The sequence below is a fragment of the Ictalurus punctatus genome, chromosome 24, assembly GCF_001660625.3.
Source record: "Ictalurus punctatus breed USDA103 chromosome 24, Coco_2.0, whole genome shotgun sequence".
Classification (NCBI taxonomy): domain Eukaryota; kingdom Metazoa; phylum Chordata; class Actinopteri; order Siluriformes; family Ictaluridae; genus Ictalurus; species Ictalurus punctatus.
Genome location: NC_030439.2, coordinates 12,997,448 through 13,015,776, shown reverse-complemented (window position 1 = coordinate 13,015,776; position 18,329 = coordinate 12,997,448). Strand labels below are relative to the sequence as shown.

Here is an 18,329-nt window from a genome sequence, read left to right as displayed (position 1 = left end):
CAACTGCACGTATGACAATAAATCAGAAGCTTAGTCTTTATAAAATTACATTCAAATGTGTTCCAAATGGTTGTTATTGTCGACCTTTTCTGAGGGAGACTCTTCAGAGTTCTGACTGTCGGCGCAGGGTACGGTCAAGTCACAAAACATGCAATTCGTCTTTTTCACAACTGATTTATTGAAAATAAGTGAAGTTTGCATACAATTTGCATTCATTTGACACTGATCTCAATGTGGCTACAGCAACACACATCTTTGGTCCTTGCAATACAGTTTTAGGGCAAAAACAGTCCATTGAATGTAAACCCTTAATAAACCACTAATAGCCCTTAAATACTAATCACAACTGACCAACTGTGTGAATCGTAAGTGTACAAAACAGTCCTGTTACAAAAGAATACAAGATTTAAGCAAAAAAAAAAAAAAAATGGCAGTGGCCTAGTTAAAAAGATTGTGTACAAACTCCAAAATACATCTATATTTACACAGCATATCTATAATTTATCTCACTTCAAAAACATGGCATAAGCAATGCTGTCTCTTTCCCAGTGTTTAGCAATTCAATAAACCGAGAGTCAACATTTTCAAAATTCTGTTCCTGCTGAATTAAACGAACATGAACAGCGAATACAGAGAGTAAGTTGTGAACATGTGAGGGTCTCTGAAGGAGCACTAGACAAGATGGAAAAACTGAAGACAATGAAACACGTCAGCGAACACAACAATGACAGGAATGAATAACGTTTATTTAATGTAGCTGTAGCGTTTACAGCCTATCAGCTGTACTGAAAAACATTTGCAAAGGCAGTCAGTTCTCTTCTAGTCCTCGTCCTGACTGGAACGGGGATGGAAGACACGGAAGGTAAAAGGGCCTCACGTCTGTAAACCAGACTTTAGAGAGTCATCCACCAGGTGTCACTGTAGTATACACCAAAGTGAGCACAACCATCTTCTGCTCCATTCCCCCTTAAACCTGTTGCTCTAAACTAAACGAGGCTAGACCGTGGGGTTTCTGGGTTTCTGTAGTCCACAAGCTTCTTAAAGGGAGGTGAGGAAGTCTTTCAGACCCCCTTTCTTTCTCTTCTGGCTGTCCTCAAGCATCAGAATCTTCTTAAGACGTGAGAAAACAGCTTTCTTCCCGCTGCCTGACGTCAAGGAGCTGGTGCATTCAGATGGTCTTGCCCTATGGAGGAGATTTAAATAATCGGTTATGGTACACGGTTAGACACTCTACTAAGCAAATTTAGAGGTCACTCAGTTTCTCCAAGGCCATATTATCTTGTGTTAATATGCATTTTGTTGTTTCAGCAAAAGTCAGAGTGAGACTGGCATAATGGAGAACGCACCTACAGTTGAGTGCATAAGTTTGCGCACCCTAAAAATGATTTATACAATGAAGGTAGTACTTTCATTTTCCTGCATGTTCCTTCTTTTCCACTATTAACCAAAACAGTCAAACAGTCTACATCAAGATATTAATTAGATTTTTTTTTAAATTATGCTATTAATATCAGTTCAAATGTTTGCATCTTCTGAATGTTAAATGAATATTCTCTAATACCATATAAGCCTAATAACTTATCTAAAGTTATTTCTTACTTCTTTCATATCCTCTGAGCTTTTGGACTTTTATACCTTTCTGTTTATTCATTTTTTGTCCCCTGCACATTTGGGATTTTTTGACCATAAACTGTATCCATTTTTCATAAAACATTTTTGCAGACAAATTTTTAATACAGATACATGTACGTTTTCACATACATTTTTATCCATTATCCGTTTATTTGTATCCACTACAGAATATATATTGGATGCAAAGTACCCGCCAGTAATATTAGCACCCTTGGTAAATATGAGCAAAGAACGCTGTGAAAAATTGTCTTTGTTGTTTAACTTTTTGTTAAAAAAAAAATCACAAAAATACTCTGCTCCCATGGAGCAGATTTATACAAAATTATTTATACAGTGCCCTCCACTAATATATATATATCAAATCATAAATCATTTATTTATCTACATATTGATATAATGATGAGGATCACAAGTTAAAAGATGAGGAGATGATGTTAATGAAGCCAAGATGAGCTTTTAAGAAGATCCTTTTTTTGCTTCGATTTTCCCAATTTGGTCACCTGCCAATTCTCACCCACCCACCCACCCACCAGCCCTCCTCATCATACTGTATGACAGCTACCAACTGGAGAGGGTGAAGTTTAACACTTCCTACCTCCAAGACACTTGAAGCCAAACTCAGCTTTCACTTATTGCTCATGCTGAGTCACAAGGCAGTGTAACACATGCGTATGCCTAACACACTCTTCCGGCTACACGGGCTCACAGATGCCCATGATTGGCTTGTCTCACTGTGATTGACAGGGGAGAGCGAGCATATGCCCCTCCCACCCAGAGGGCACTGCCAATTTTGCTCCCTTGGCTCCTGGCCATCGTTGGAGGAGATACCTTTTTGATTTCAAATAAAACAGCACGTGAAGTAACTTACTCTGGTGTTCTGCTTGGTGTTTTTTGATGGAGGTTGGGCTTGGGTGTCACTTTGGTAGCAGACTGAGGAGTCCTACATTTTGACATGCTCACTGGGGTGTTCTTTGGTAAAGTCCCCAGAAAATCCCTGTTCATCCCAATTTGCCTGGACGTATTATTACACGTGAGGCAGGTGGCCATCTAGGAGACAAAAAAAGTAACTCGGCATCAGCAAAGAAGCAACAATTCAGTAGTCATTACAAGTTATCAAAATGAAATTGTGCAATGGAATTCACGTACATAGAAGGCGTAATTGAAACGATCATCATTCTTTGCTGTCAAATGTCAAAAATGACATTTCAATGGATGTATGGTTGGAGTGGAGGAAGGGGTGGGAGTGAATGTGGTGCTGGTTGTGAGCATCAGCACTATTGAATCATGTGGAGTGATGGCTGTGCTGGAATTGCTGATTATTATTGTGAGTCATTACAGTTGGGTACAATATGTGCGTCATAAACGCCTCCTGTGTAAACAACCGTGAACTGCGTTTGAGATGACCTGCCGGGAAATAAAGGTATTTGTGCTGTCGAATGTGATGCCTGTGAAATTTTGTTGGATGAAAGAAAAAAAAAACCTGCACATGCATCAGAAAGTATTCCATATTATACTTTTAAATGTTTATACCCATAAAGCAAAAAGGAGAGGGGAAAAAATCTTGTAAAAAGAGTACACCATTTTACAATTTTAAACATTCAGTACCAAATTTAACGTCAAATCAGCTGATTCTAAAGTTTATCATTAGAAACAGACAGAGTGGTACCCACAACATCTCAGGAAGTGTATATACTGTATAAAAAGTTAAGTGAAATACATGACGTTTCGATTGGAGGTTTCGATGGGCTGTAGGATGTGAAACTAGTGAATGTTCACAAAGGTTAGATTTACACAGTATGAGGATGTACTGACCTACAGACATACCGTCCTGTTGGATAAGCATGACATAAATGATTAGTATGACTTACTCAGCCCATCCTAACCATCAGCCTTCAAAAAAAAAAAAAAAAAATTCCTGGTCTACTGGGGGGAAAAAAACCTTAAAATTTATATAACTATCAGCTCCTTTAACAGCTCTATGCTTAAACTCTTTTGGGGCTGGAATACATGAATTTAAAAGACTTAAAAGACTTAAAAGATTTAAAAGGAGAATCTATTGCTATACAGTGCAATGAATGTATGCCTTGAAATACATTAAACCCTTAACATGTCACCATTAAAGACGGCATTAATTTGACTAATGATAATTTATATTATATATATTATATATTATATATTATATATATATATATATATATATATATATATATATATATATATATATATATATATATATATATATATATATATATATATATGTGTGTGTGAGTATGATTAAAGAACACAATAAATTGTGTCACTTCTTTAATATCAGTACTGCAAAGGTCAATAGCAAATTATATATTCCGTTGTCAAAATGAATACGCATAAACCAAACATACACCAAAGCCTGGACATAACAGCCTGTCACTTAGTCACCCACTCACTTCTACAGAGACATGAAACCTGTTTTGCACAGCATGAACAAATATCCATTTACGAATCCAATAGTGGTATCCATCACTGGTAGAGCAAAGCTCTGTTTTACAAAAGTTCAAACTCACCGACACAAAGTTAGCCATGTTTGCTGATAGGAACAGGTGGTGGAGCTGAAGAGTGATACAGGTTGTCTGTGAGTTTATGACATGCTGCTCGTACCATTATAATAAAGCACTGTGGCGTGCACACACACACACACACACACACACACACACCTCCAGCCAATCACTCCGACCAAGGCGGAGACAATTCCACTCACTGATGGTCCATTGGTTAATATTACAACCTCATTTCTTATAAATCTAATCCATCCGTTACACAATGTAAAACACTTTTCAAGCATGAGAAAACTTTGTGATCACCATAATAAAAATAGTCAAGCTATGATTATGTGAAAAAGGTTGCAAGGCTCATGGATTTCTGAACGAAAAAAATTTTATATATATATATATATATATTTTTTACAATTTAGCTACAGATATAAAGTAATTACACAAAGCAAAATGAATTTTTTTTTATAAATAAAAAAAATGGTTTGAAAAGTGCCAAAGGCAAAATGTCTTGGTGAGAAGATCCAAAAGCTACTCAGAGAATGACATTAAAAAAAGAAAGGAAAAAAAAAAAAGTCGGGGTTGTTGTTAAGATAAAATGGTGGGCCTACGGGTTATTACAGAATGTTTTAGAACTTACGTCCCTTTCGGTACTGGAGATATAAACCTTTGACCTAACATTGTTTCAATATTTTCCACTGTTAATATCATACCAGCATACACTGTGTGTCCATTTTGCTATTTGATGGTAATGTTAAAGGAATACTCTAAACATCTTGGTCTTCACTTGGTGCCAAAATGGTGTGCATACTTTTGCACTCAACTCTTTTCTACCTCCATTATATGAACTGCTGGGAAATTATCCACTCATTCTACTTAATATGACCTCGGTTTACTGATTTAGTGTGTTAATGTATTAAATAAATAACTCAAAAAGAAATAAACTGTCCCTTGGTTAAATGTATAACTGGAAAATTATAAATAACACAAATAAAGAACAAGTTACTGTTAAAAATAATAATTAATAAATAAATAAAAATTGAACATGAGATGAATAAATAATGTATAATTGATTAATAAATTATTCTAAGATAAATGGTACTATTCATGGTTTGTAGGCAAGAATAAATCATCAAGAAAGACAATCATGTCAGCACTGATTAGCCAATAATAGCACATTACCGGTGGAAACTAGTCATAAAAAGATGAGCTCGAATCCATATGTAGCTATAAACTGCTCTTCAAACCCCAGCTTCTAACTATAATATACACCAGAGACAGAAATGCTTTCAAAGTACCTTCCCAATCACAATAACAATCAGGCTATAAAACAACTATAAACACATCATGTATTAGCTCATAAACATCTCCGGCCACCAGGAAGACACAAGAAAAGGTCATGTTTTTAAAAACCACTTGTCTACAACCACGTAACTTTTTATTTTTTTCAATTTTATAATAATATGCTACTTAAAAATATGCTTGCATGTTTATTTGTCTTAACCAATAAAGAGCTTTGGAAAATACAATATGGGAGCATATGAAATTTTTGGAACATAAACATGATTAAAGGTGCAGTATGTGAAATCCTACCTTCATTCTCGACCTACTATAATTATACATTAAAATTTGAAAACTGATTTGCAATATTGCCATGCAACGTAATGCCCCCCCTAATGGCCCAGAAATGAATACTAGTTAGGTCTTACTCATTTTCCTTAAAAGAAAACCCAAAAGGCATGCATGGTTTTACCAGAGGCTGTGGTTTGGAGGAAGCAGAAGGCTTGTTTGATTTCACTGCAGTTGTGATTCATCTTGAAAGAAGCTGATAGAGGGCTCCTAAATTATTACAAACCGTTCCTTTAAAAAACAACAACAACAACAAAAACAACAGAGAAAAATTACCTTGTAAAACAAAATTAACAAAATAATAGTATCGTTTTCATCTTTTCACTGGTGGTGCCTTCAAATGTGGCTAAAATAAGTTAGGAATAAAACACAATGGGGTGGGCTTTTAGACAAACAACAACAACAACAAACTGAAAGCACAAAGCTCTCTGTCCTGAAGAGTTTGAGATATCGTGTGTTTTTCTTTGTTAAACAACACATTTTGCTTCCATTTATTATTAGTCATATATTCTGTGTCTCTCATACAAGTTACTGTGAATTAGTTGTTGCTATAGAAACGATTGAAATTAATATGAACATTAATATGAACTTGTGGAAAACGGATCTACTTCAAAACTGTTGTTACGGAAAATTAAATCAACACCTTCTCACCCATCCGATTTGAGAATTCAACAGCACTACGGGATACAGGTCCTTAGACGACAGCTGTTATATGATGACTTAGGGATGGGAAGTGTTTATCCTGTGAGAACACAATTCTGAGTGAAAATGCTGCCTTTCGAAGTAGAAGCATCCTAAATGGAATGTAGAGTACTGATATTTCTGAAGTGTCTGTGAAAATGTTGTGGTGCATCCTATGAACAATTTATCTGCACATTCCTCCTTCCTACTCAAGCTTCCGGCACTGCCAAGCTGCCACTGCTGGGTCCTTGAACAAGACCTTCATCTGTTCCACTTAAGTGCACGTCACTTTGGATAAAAGCCTCTGCTGAACGAGTAAATGACAGAAAAAGAAAGAAGAAAAAAAAAAAAAGGCTTGAGGTCAGGTAACAGAGGGTTGGAGGGATCTCGGGTGCGCAGGCAAGACGGAGAATCGTAACAGAAACCTCTGCGGTGGGGTAGTGATGGAAGAAATGATCCAGAAAAACAACTCTCAAGGACAATCCTGAGAGGACAACTTTCACTCAGAACACAAACTCACCCAATCAGACACGTAGCGTTGATACTCATAAGTTCGTTTTTCGTTATTACCAGAATAATTTAACTCGGTGCTACCAAACATGCATAAGCCTGGAATTTATTCCAGTGCCGTTAATATATGTCAGGAGGAATTTATATACGCTCCCAAGCATGCACGTATATACCAGTGAAAACCTGACAGCTCTAATGGGACTCATGCAATCAATCAACAGCAGCTGCTTGAGCTCAGAGAGCGGCTGTGAGCGTGGAGAGAGAGAGAAGTGAAGCGAGACCGGCTGTATTTAGCTTACTGTTGGAATTTCAGACCACTTCCAACATGATGGCAACTCTCAGCAGCTCAGCAAATTGTCAGGAAAGGTTTGCATGAAAACCACGGACATGACCGAATACGAATGGTTTCATGGATGAGCTTTCCGGCGGTATTTAATAATGGGAGGGGTCAGGCTCTCTCTAGACCGAGCACTTGGTTTTCTACACACTTCCTGAACACCCCCACCTCTACCCCCTACACCACAAACAAGCACACACTAAAAATCAATCCAGTAGATCAATCTATTAATAGGCCGGGGTACTGAAATACCCTCCCTCACTCACTTGCCGCAAGCTAGGCTTCACTGGCTGATGTGACCTTGGTGCTATGGTTTCATCCAGAGAGAGGCAAACTCGTGCTTGTGCCTAAGTCGTAACTGAAACCAGACTGCTCTTTAGTGATCGATGCATCTTGTCCAAACATGGGCAAAGCATTCCAGTCACCCTCAGCCTTTTAATGAAAAGAAAAAAACCCCAAAACAGCATGTCGCCGACATCAGGATCTGCAAGCAGACTGGAAAGAAAACACTGCCAGATCCATCCTATAAATCAGCTAGAACCTTTCAAGGGCAAGTCAAAACCATAATCATCCCATTATCCTGACGCTATTATTTTGAGTACAGTTATGCATTAAACAAATGGTTTTAGGAAATGGTGGCCAATCAGAGAGCTTTTTTTTCCTCAGTTATGAATGGCTTCCAAATGCTATGTTTGCGTACAACTACAGGATGTCCCAAAAGTCTCCATACATAGGGGAAATTAAGACTTTTTGGCAAAATTTTTCATACTTAATATACATTGTGTTTTGATGTTTTATTTTCAGATTTGTCCTTTGACAAAAGAAGAACGCATAGAAATCATTCTCATGGCTGGATCTGGAAGCTGTCGCAAGGCTGCGATGGATATGCAACTACATGCAAGACACAGATGTGTTAACACAAGTTCATCATGAGTGGGAGAGACGACTCAGTGGAGGATGTTTTGTAAACAAATGTGTGACTGTATATTAAGTGTGCTGGAGGCACACAGGTCACAGGAGATTGTGCTGGATTAATATAGAGCACTGCCTGCATGACCTTGAGATAACTCTAAAGAGTGTCAGATTTGAACCTGAAACCCACCTTCAAGGTTTAAAACAGCGCATGGTATTTGTTCACAGCGAGATCCAGGATCATAGAGTATTTCTTCAGCGGTGAAAAATGAATACAATTTTGCACAAGATTTCTAAAACAAGGTTCAATAGTTGAGATCAGTGATCAATTTTGTTTTAGTGGAGCCATACTTTTGGACATTTCATGAGAATTAGGCAGTATGTAAGGAATAAAACAACACGCGCAACACAAGCTCATCAGCTTCTCTTCTCTACTCTCCAAGTTAAAAAAATAAAATGAGGAAAAAAAAAATGCAGTTTGTCAAACCACAAAGCTCTTTCTCCTAAAGACATTCCCATGATGGAAAACTTAGTTACAACATTATGTCTGACTTCTACAAAGCACTGATAAAGTACTAAATAAATGTCTCCTTACAGAAAACTTCACCATATCAACAATTACACACATTGTTTAACCTTATACAAGTCCCTGTGTAAAATGTTATTATAAAAACAAAGCCATATTCGAACGAGTGCATTCATTTAAACCTGTGATTCTTCTTGTAGCCTGCACTACTGTCAGAGCTGCTGTTATAGAAAATTAATCAATATCCTCTGACCAATCAGAATCAACAATTCAACAGCACTATGGCATAAGGCCAAAATACCATACTGCAATATTAAAGGCATTTTCACAATTCACTGAATATGTACTGAACATCATGATATTTAAATTTTCTAACAGACTGCTAACAAAACAGTAGTGTCTCTGTGGGAACAGTTCAATGATACTTTAATTAAAAATGAACACTCACAAGGGTACCAACAGGGAAAAGGGAGAAAGTGAGGCATTTGGTAAAAAAAAAAAAAAAAAAAAACATCCAATGAGCTACTTCTTATTGTAAATGTTAGGGATTTTTTTTTTTTTTTTAGATTAGAGGAAAATATCACTAAGTTTTCAACATGGATTATAGTATATCCAAGCAAGGACAATAAAGTTTTACCCTAAATAAGTTACTTTACAACATGAGGTAACAGCGTTTGAGCAAGTCTGCACTGGAGCCATCTGGCTGCCTCTCACTGTTTAAAACTCCAAAGCCATCGCTTACAGCTGTAGGCTGGGAAATTGTTGATGCTGTGTGAAACTGAAGCACAAAGAAATTCCCAGCCATGATAACAAAACAATTTAGTACAAATCAGCATTTGTTTGATGAGTGAATACAAATGAAGCACATACTTTTCAGAGGGTCATTTAGAAACACTGAAAACATCCAGCAAACAAAATTTTATCAAAATGCAGAAGGCTCATTCACAATTATCAACATCTAAAAGCCTTTTTCACCAACAAAAAAAACCTTAAAACAATAAAGTAAGAAAAATAAATACAATTTTGGGTTTTGCAATCCAGTACGAGATTAGCTTACTTATACGTGTTATTCCTTACGCTACAACACACACACAAAGTAAATACGTAAGTAAGTAAATCAGTATGTCTGTAGTAAGTATATAAGTCAGGAAGTCCAAAAGTCAGTCAGTTGGTAAGTCAGTTAGTCAGTATGTAGGTCGCCAATTCAGTCAGTTAGTAATTAAATCAGTATGCGAGTCAGTCAGTCAGTCAGTAATTAAATCAGTATCACAAAGGCCTAAGATAGAATTCCTGAATGCTAGTGCAAGAGGAGGAGATTTTTTAAATAACTGGCAACATGACTGACAGGGAAGTACAGAGGCCTCCTTGTCTTATTAACCTTGGGACGCCATGGAGACCAGAGCTTTAACTCTGAGCAGATATTTTATTGACAGCTTCTGGAATGTGAGATATTACATAGTGTCCTCCTTTTTGCACAAAAAAAAAAAAAAAACCCAACAAAAAAAACTCACCTTTAACGAATTTTAAATGGAAACTGTTCCAAACCTAAAGAGATGTATTATAGCATTAAAATATAAATGTCTGAAAGCGCAGCATGACAGCAGAGTTCTGTGGATTAAGCCAAAATGCCCTAGGAGAGCTTCCATAGCAATACTGTGGCACAGTAATGAGGGTAGAATCGATTGTACTTTCCCTGCTCTGAAAAAAGAAGCGATGTAATATGGCACAGTTTTGCTATTGCGTCGAAGTAGATGAGCAGCCACTTTCTGCTCTGCGTCTTTTCTCTATCCTGCGGACGTGGACGTGAGTCAGACAGCAAACAAAACATGCATGCAGTTCCCAGCAAGACTAGTAAACCTTTTTCTAGAGACTAGTAAAAAATTCTGACCTTTGCGATTATAAGGGTTCGAGATAAGATGATGATTTAAGATATAAAAGATGTACTGTACATGAATCCTCACCAGAATGCTGGAAGCTCTTCTGAACCTCTGAAGAAGTTTGATTTCCTGTGAACTGAGGCTCTTGCGGGCCTGCTCCCTCCTGAGCAGCTTCCCGATACACACCGAGGGTCTGCGCTTGGGCCGTAATCGCACGTGGTACTCTCCAGGTCGGCGCCACTGAAAACAGAACGGGCACAGAACTGTGTCTGGCAGCGCAGGGCCTGAAACAAACAACATTCAACAGTCATCATGTGTGTTTAGACCTGTTACATAAAATCATAAAATCTTGAAAATAGAACCTCTCATTACACACAGCCATAATCAGTCATACCGTTACACACAAACAGACTCATAATTAAGTTAATAATTATCTAATGTTTATTTTGCTTTTCTTCTCTCTCTCTCTCTCTCTCTGCTGCTTTGATTACTGAGAGATTGTTTACAGCATGTCTTCCGAGACTGAATTAAACAGATGATAGCATGCACTGCAGTACAACAGATATTTCTTTCACATACAGAATTAAGGTTTGGACAACCCCCCTCCTGAATAGCAGATGCTCCCATTTGGAGTGTAAATTTAATTTTACACTAATTTTTACTAAAAACACCTGCCTAATATTGTATAGGCCCCCTTTGTGCCACCAAAACAGCTCTGACCCGTCGAGGCATGGACTCCACAAGCTCTCTGAAGGTGTGCTGTGGTATCTGGCAGCAAGACGTTAGCAGTAGATCTTTTAATTACTGTAAGTTTGTCCAGCACATTCGAGAGACACTCGGTCGGATTGAGATCTGGGGAATCTGGAGGCCAAGTCAACACCGTGAACTCTTTATGTTCCTCAAACTATACCTGAACAATTTTTGCAGTGTAGCAGGGCGCATTATCCTGCTTATAGAGGCCACTGCTATTAGGGTGTACTTGGTCTGCAACGATGTTCAGGTAGGTGGTACATGTCAACGTAACATCCACAGCAGGACCCAAGGTTTCCCAGCAGAACATCGTACTGCCTCCGCCAGCTTGTCTTCTTCCCATAGTGCATCCTGGTATAATCTCTTCCCCAGGTAAGCAACACACACACACACACACTCGGCCGTCCACATGATGTAAAAGAAAACAAGATTCATCAGACCAGGTCATCATCTTCCATTGCTCCATGGTCCAGTTCTGATGCTCACGTGCCCACTGTAGGAGCTTTTGGTGGTGGACAGGGTCAGCATGGGCGCTCTGACCGGTCTGGTTTTAAGGTTATGTCTGATTGGTGTATACTTCCACAGACAGAAGGGAACTTCATTTGTAGTAGCGCTACACGATATGAAAGCATTAAAATAAATACCGTGAAAATAATCCCAACAACACTTTTAAGACTTTGCTTAGAAATTTAATTAGGAAATTGACACATAATAAAAATGTTTTATAATTAACAGATAAGACATAAAACTTGTTTTTATTGACTTACTTCAGGTAACTATAAACAAAACTTTCAAATACGCTTTTTTAAAAATTTTATTTCATTTGAATACATACTGTAGAGATGAACATTTCTCCTGGTGTGTATAGAGCTTGGTTAGATTGTATGGTGCGCTGTCAGATTTCACTTTAGCCAGGATTGCTATTTTTACTGACCCTTCGTGTCCTCAAAATCTTTTAGAGACACTGTATGGCCACTACTGAAACACGTCAAATCAGCTGTGAATGTGAATCCAGCCTGAAGCAATACACCGGAACTGCTTTCAGAACTTACCATTCATCTGCTGCTTCTGCCTGAAATAGAGAAAAGACAGGAAACGGTGCGGTTATTTCAAAGCACTCCAGCTGTTGCGTATTTTATTTAGGTGAATAAAAGAGAGCATTTTAACTTGCAGGCAATCCTCTTGTGTTACAATAAAGAAAATGAACACAATGGATATAAACAGTCTATACACCCCTGTTAAAACAGCAGGTTTTTGTGAAGTAAAAGAATAACACTAAGCTAAATCATGTCAGATCTTTTCTCACCTTTAATGTGTAATTGAAAAGTGCACAAATAAAGTAGAAAAAACAATCAGAAATATTTATAGGGGAAAAAAAAAACTTACAATAACCTGGTTTGCATAAGTGTACACACTCTTTAACTAATACTTTGTTGAAGCTGCTGTTGATTGTATTACACCACTCAGACTTTTCGGGTAAGAGTAGGATCAGCGTGGGACATATGTTCACTTGCAAAAACATTCTAAATCCGTCAAGTTGTAAGGGCATCTCCTGTGCACAGCCCGCTTCAGGTCACCCCACAGGTTTTTAGTTGGATTCAGGTCTGGACTCTGGCTATGCCATTCAAAATCATTTAACTTCTTTCGGTTAAGCCATGCCTGTGTTGATTTGGATGAACCCTTGGGGTCATTGTCCTGCTGAAAGTTGAAATTCCTTTTCACCGGAGTTCATTCTGAACACAGCCACATTCCCAATTACAAAAGCGTGAGCACACATGTGCAACAAGATTACTGTAACTTTTTCTTTTTTCCTGTATTTCCCTAAAACGTTTGATTGTTTTTCACTTAATTTTTATATGCTGTAATTTCACATTGAGGGTGAGAAAAGTTCCGACATGATTTATCTTACTTTCATTTTTTTTATCATCAGAAAACCCTGCCATTTTAACAGGGTGTGTAAACTTTTTAGATGCACTGTATCTTTTTTTTTATCTTTTATCTTTTTTTTTTTCCCATGGATGACCATCCCAAAATAATAGTCAGCTGGTTCCCCTGTCTCTGTCTGTCTGTCTGTCTCTCTCTCTCTCTCTGTCTGTCTGTCTGTCTGTCTGTCTCTCTCTCTCTCTCTCTCCCTGTATGTATTTTTGAAATGTGGTGATGTATGAACTACACACTTCATCTAAGCTTACAAAACTCTTTCTATAAATAATCACCACAGTGCTAAATGTGAAGGCTGGAACTAAGCAGAATGCAAAATTGAGACACGTGCACAATACACATGAAAAGAAAACATTAATTTGGTTTATGGTTCGTTAATTTATAAATGATTCATTCCTTAGTTTGTTTATATTCAAATTGAAATGTCCGTAGCAGCAGTGTGATATTTTCTTAGCTGAAAGTTTTTGCTGATGCGTTGCTTTCTAAACAAATATAATATAATCTATTAAATATATAGATTATATAATCTCTAGTAATCTATATATAGAGAGACAAATATAATGTATATAAATTGAATTGAGAACTTAAAAATAAAAATAAAAATATGTATCTGACATTTGGTTTTAAAGATATTGAACCATAAAGTGACTGTCAATAATGTCACACAGATACAACTTTTTTTTTTAAATACCTTTAAGCATTAGTTTACTGTAAAACTTCTCATCTATTCAACGGCAAGTAAATAACACAATGACACACAGCACAACTCGTTTTGGATTTTTTTTTTTTTTTTTTTTTACTGGTTTAGTAAATATAAAGTGCAAATATCTGAACTGACTCGAAGTCTTTTATAAACATGCATTGTCACTGTGGAAACAATATGTTCGTTAATCCAGTGAGATTTTCACTCCTAAACTTGCTGCCAGATCAAAATGTGAAGTTCGAATTCAGTAAAGCTTGTCCTGTGAGTTTAAAAATTGTTGGTTCTCTCTACAATGTCTACAAAATACTACACTTTTAGGCAGAAGACACATCCCCAAAGCTTATCAATCCAAGACCTCAAAATGATTATTCTACACGACAGTCCAAAATCCACACCACCATCCACCAATCCATCCATTTTCTGTACCGCTTATCCTACACTAGGGCCACAAAGAGCCTGGAGCCAATCACAGGGGACTCTGGGCACAAGGTGAGGGACACCCTGGATGGCGTGCCAACCCATCGCAGGGCACAATCACACACAATGGACAATTTAGACATATCAATCAGCCTACAATGCATGTCTTTGGGCTGGAAACTAGAGTACCTGGAGGAAACCCCTGAAGCACAGGGAGAATCCATTTAATATCCCATGCTTAAAACATCCTTTTACACGAGTCGTCCTTTATAGCTTATGAAGTCACATGTTCAACAGGAAGTTGCATCATCAAATTTCTTGAGGATCACGGGAAGAAGAAAAGTAACTTCTCTCCTTCTTTCTTCATTTTATTTTTAATTTTCAGTGATATTGTGGTCGCTTTGAAAGGACAATTCTGTTACCGAAATGGTAGATTTAAAGTGGATTATTTTAATTATTACTTTTTTTAATCAAGTCAATCATTAGAATGTCCTTACACCACTAGCATGCCTGGTAGACAAACATATTTTGAGCAGATTCTAATTCTATGCTAAAAACCCAACCTGTTATTCATTTAAAGACAAAATACAGCCACTGTATTTTTACCTGGATTTTAGACTGTCACCTGAAAGGGGTTAGCACATCTACACACTAATCACATACATGTTATATATATATATATATATATATATATATATATATAAAAAGATTATTATTTTATTTCCCCAGCTATGAAATATAAAGATTATTATTTTATTTCCCCAGCTATGAAATATATATTATATATATATATATATATATATATATATATATATATATATATATATATATATATATATATTTTTTTTTTTTAAAGAGTTTTGCTCAATTTGGTACCATCTCCTGCCCCAGCTGTTTACTACTTCTCTAGTTCAACAAGTATTTTAGGCACAGGACACGGTCATAAAAGGCTCCTCTAATTAAAATTCCTCTCCTACATCTCCTTATAAGCGCACACTCAAGCCTGTACAAGACACTATCAGTAAAGCACTTGGGATGACGATTGCGCTCTCTCAACAGACCCCAGATAAATCTAGAGAGGAAAAAAATATGTCCTGATCGCTCGAGCTTCACAGAAAAACGCCTGATAACTTTCGTGTTAACGAAAAGAAGGAAACAATGGTCTGAAAAATGTCATAAGCTCATTGACGGTCTTCTGCACACCTCATAGAGACACTACTGTTGCCTCATTTCGGACAAATCGGATACAAACTGTTAATAGTAAAACGTTTAAAATTAGAACGGAAAGATCTTAAATGTCCCCTGTAAAGTCCGCCATCCAAGCAGGTCATCTCACATGCCTCTGAAATGGTGCTTCCAGTGAGACACGTACAGACTGGTGTGAGTCAAGCCAATGCCATTCGGCTCATGCGTGGAAACATCAACAAACAAACACACAGCGCAGGCAATTTGCACAGCAAGGCAAACACTCAAAGCATGCATGGTATTGTCACAGAACACACAGTGGCATTTCACATGAGACAAGAAGCACATGAACAAAGCTAAACAAAATCAAGTCTATACTTGTTTCCCTGCTCTCTCTCTCTCTCTCTCTCTCTCTCTCTCTCTCTCAAATTAATTATATTCCAAGGATTATATTATATATCCAGTTAAGAGATTTTTTTATTATAGAAAATCCTTTTACTTTATAATGTATGCTTCAGTGGCGGCGCACCATTGATGACAATCTAAAGAAAGCGATGCTACACGGCTGTGTACCGATCGTGGATTATACAGCTATAAATAAAAAGTGCTTAGGATCCGGTTTCCCTAAAGGAAGTGTTTAAAGTAATGATTGCTCCATAAGTTTATTATGCCATAATGTTTATAGGAAAAACTATAATTTAATCCCTGTTTACTATGGAACTCATCAAAGCACACTGCAAATAAACTGTAATAAGAAAGGAGAACAATCTGTATTATAGACATATGACATGGACACATGCATAGTGCTTTTCCTCTGGACAATGTGGTGTACAATTTAAACTAGCACTTTATTTATTTATTTATTTATTTATTTATACATGGTGTTGTATTATATGACCTCCCCAACAGAGTTTTAAGACTGATGGTATTTTTAGTCCGTGACCTAGTGAACCAGAATCGGGATGTATTTATTGATAGAGAGTTCAAAGCACTTGTGTAAGTCGCTCTGGATAAGGGCATCTGCCAAATGCCATAAATGAAAATATGCACAGCAGAGTAATAAATCAGGAACCCTATATTTCTTATTATTTATACTGCCAAGCGACCTGTATTGTATAAAATATAAAGTGTAATCAATGTGTGTAACTACAAAGTTACCAATGTTTGGATATGTTAATAAAGGATAATCTAATATGTAAGAGCAACAGTTAGAATTATTAGTTAGAAGCATTATCTAAACCCATAGTACACTTGTTGATCAAGTTATATTCTAAGTGTGTATTGAGTTAGATGAATTCTGTGTCTTACTGAACAGTAGGCCTAATTGTTTTCTGTGTCAGTCCGTACCTTTCTGCACAACAGACATAATCTAAAACTATAAAAACACTTTCTAACAAGTGACATTCTAAGTGTGTACATTAAGAACCTTGTGTTTTGCCTAGAGCAGCTTTACTCTATGGCAATAAAAAAAAAAAAAAAAAAAACAATTAGACGCATACCAGAACTGGGTTTCTAAACAAAGCCCTCTAAGCTTGCAAATCAGTGTCAAAAGAAAAGATAAGACTTCCAGGAGGCAGGGTACCAGGCTGAGACTATAGGGTGAATTATGGGACAAAGTAAAAAACCCTGGTCTGGTAAAACTTTTAAAGAACATACAACTGATAACGCATGCGCCACATCTATAAGGTATCACGTGGATATGGATAATTAGATAAGGCAATGGAGATTGGTTTGTTTCTAGAAAGAAAAGGTGAATGTCCCACCTAGGGATATTTTTACTGTTTCAGAAAGATTTATAAAGACATGTTTGTGTATGTATAATTCAGACTTTCTGCAGACTGTCTCACTTTATTGTTTCAATAAAGTTTATTTACTTTTTGACATCTACTAACCCTGTGACTCTGAAGTTTTTTGTTAGGTTGCAGAGATTGTTTTTCACGACAATTGTAACGTTTATTGTACTGTATTGTGGCGTTATGATGTATCTCGTCGTCGTTATACTAGTTGGTGCGCTTTCATTTATTTTAGGAAATATTTGGTGGGAACCTTAACGCTGGTGTTTGTTCCCAGTCCGCCCCTAATAGTAGATGTACCAATGGCACTCAGTGTATAACCACGTGAACATGAGGGAAGGCTGGCTCTGCCATCTAACGCCAATCTAATCCTATTACAACAGTAACAAACATTAAACACTGCAACAACACTGAACCACTTCAGAATCTGTACAGACATCACAAATACGTAGTTACTCACATGAGGAAACGCGCCTGCTCTGGACACGAGTCTTTATAAAACAGAGAGGCGTTCGTTAAAAACTCCTGCGTTTTACTGTGGGACATGTTTACCATCGTGCTGTGTTCAAATAAATACGACCAGTTCCAATGTCTGGGTTTAAAAAACAATTAATTAAAAACAATTAATATCTATTTAAAGAAACACGACTATGAAACTAGGACCAACACTAAGCTACAAAGAAGGACGGCATTTTTTTTTTGTTTTTACTTCCGGGTCAACGTCTGTATGGTTTTGTCAAAATAAAAGTAAAATCTGAAAAAAAATATTAGGCAACGCGCATAAATATTACCGATTTTTAGATAGATAGATAGATAGATTTTGCTGCGGATAAAAAGATTACTACAAGGTCATGTGTGTAATAGTAAAAAAATATTTTTGTGGAAAAGGTTACATACGCGTTTATTGTTAT

The 18,329-nt window shown here is 36.9% G+C and overlaps 1 protein-coding gene and 1 long non-coding RNA gene across 5 annotated transcripts; both read right to left on the bottom strand.

Moving 5' to 3' along the window:
• Positions 1-158: 158 nt before the first annotated feature.
• On the bottom strand, positions 159-18,125 carry c24h18orf21 (chromosome 24 C18orf21 homolog). 2 transcript variants are annotated; one of them, XM_017455139.3, is made up of 5 exons: positions 17,879-18,125; positions 12,435-12,454; positions 10,717-10,916; positions 2,501-2,679; positions 159-1,183 (listed from the first exon to the last, which is right to left on the bottom strand). In XM_017455139.3, exons 1-5 carry the CDS (start codon positions 17,971-17,973, stop codon positions 1,039-1,041), a joined length of 639 nt encoding a protein of 212 aa, XP_017310628.1. In that variant the 5' UTR covers positions 17,974-18,125; the 3' UTR covers positions 159-1,038. The 2 variants fall into 2 exon arrangements, with proteins under 2 accessions (XP_017310628.1, XP_053531375.1); XM_053675400.1 differs by having other exon boundaries at positions 10,717-11,995; positions 12,218-12,454; positions 17,879-18,123.
• On the bottom strand, positions 5,917-9,221 carry LOC128629086 (uncharacterized). Of its 3 annotated transcripts, none has more exons than XR_008393396.1 (3): positions 7,280-9,221; positions 6,441-6,777; positions 5,917-6,020 (listed from the first exon to the last, which is right to left on the bottom strand). It is a non-coding gene; the product is annotated as an uncharacterized LOC128629086 (long non-coding RNA). The 3 variants fall into 3 exon arrangements; XR_008393398.1 differs by having other exon boundaries at positions 6,441-6,774; XR_008393397.1 differs by lacking the exon at positions 7,280-9,221 and adding an exon at positions 6,991-7,075.
• Positions 18,126-18,329: the final 204 nt, after the last annotated feature.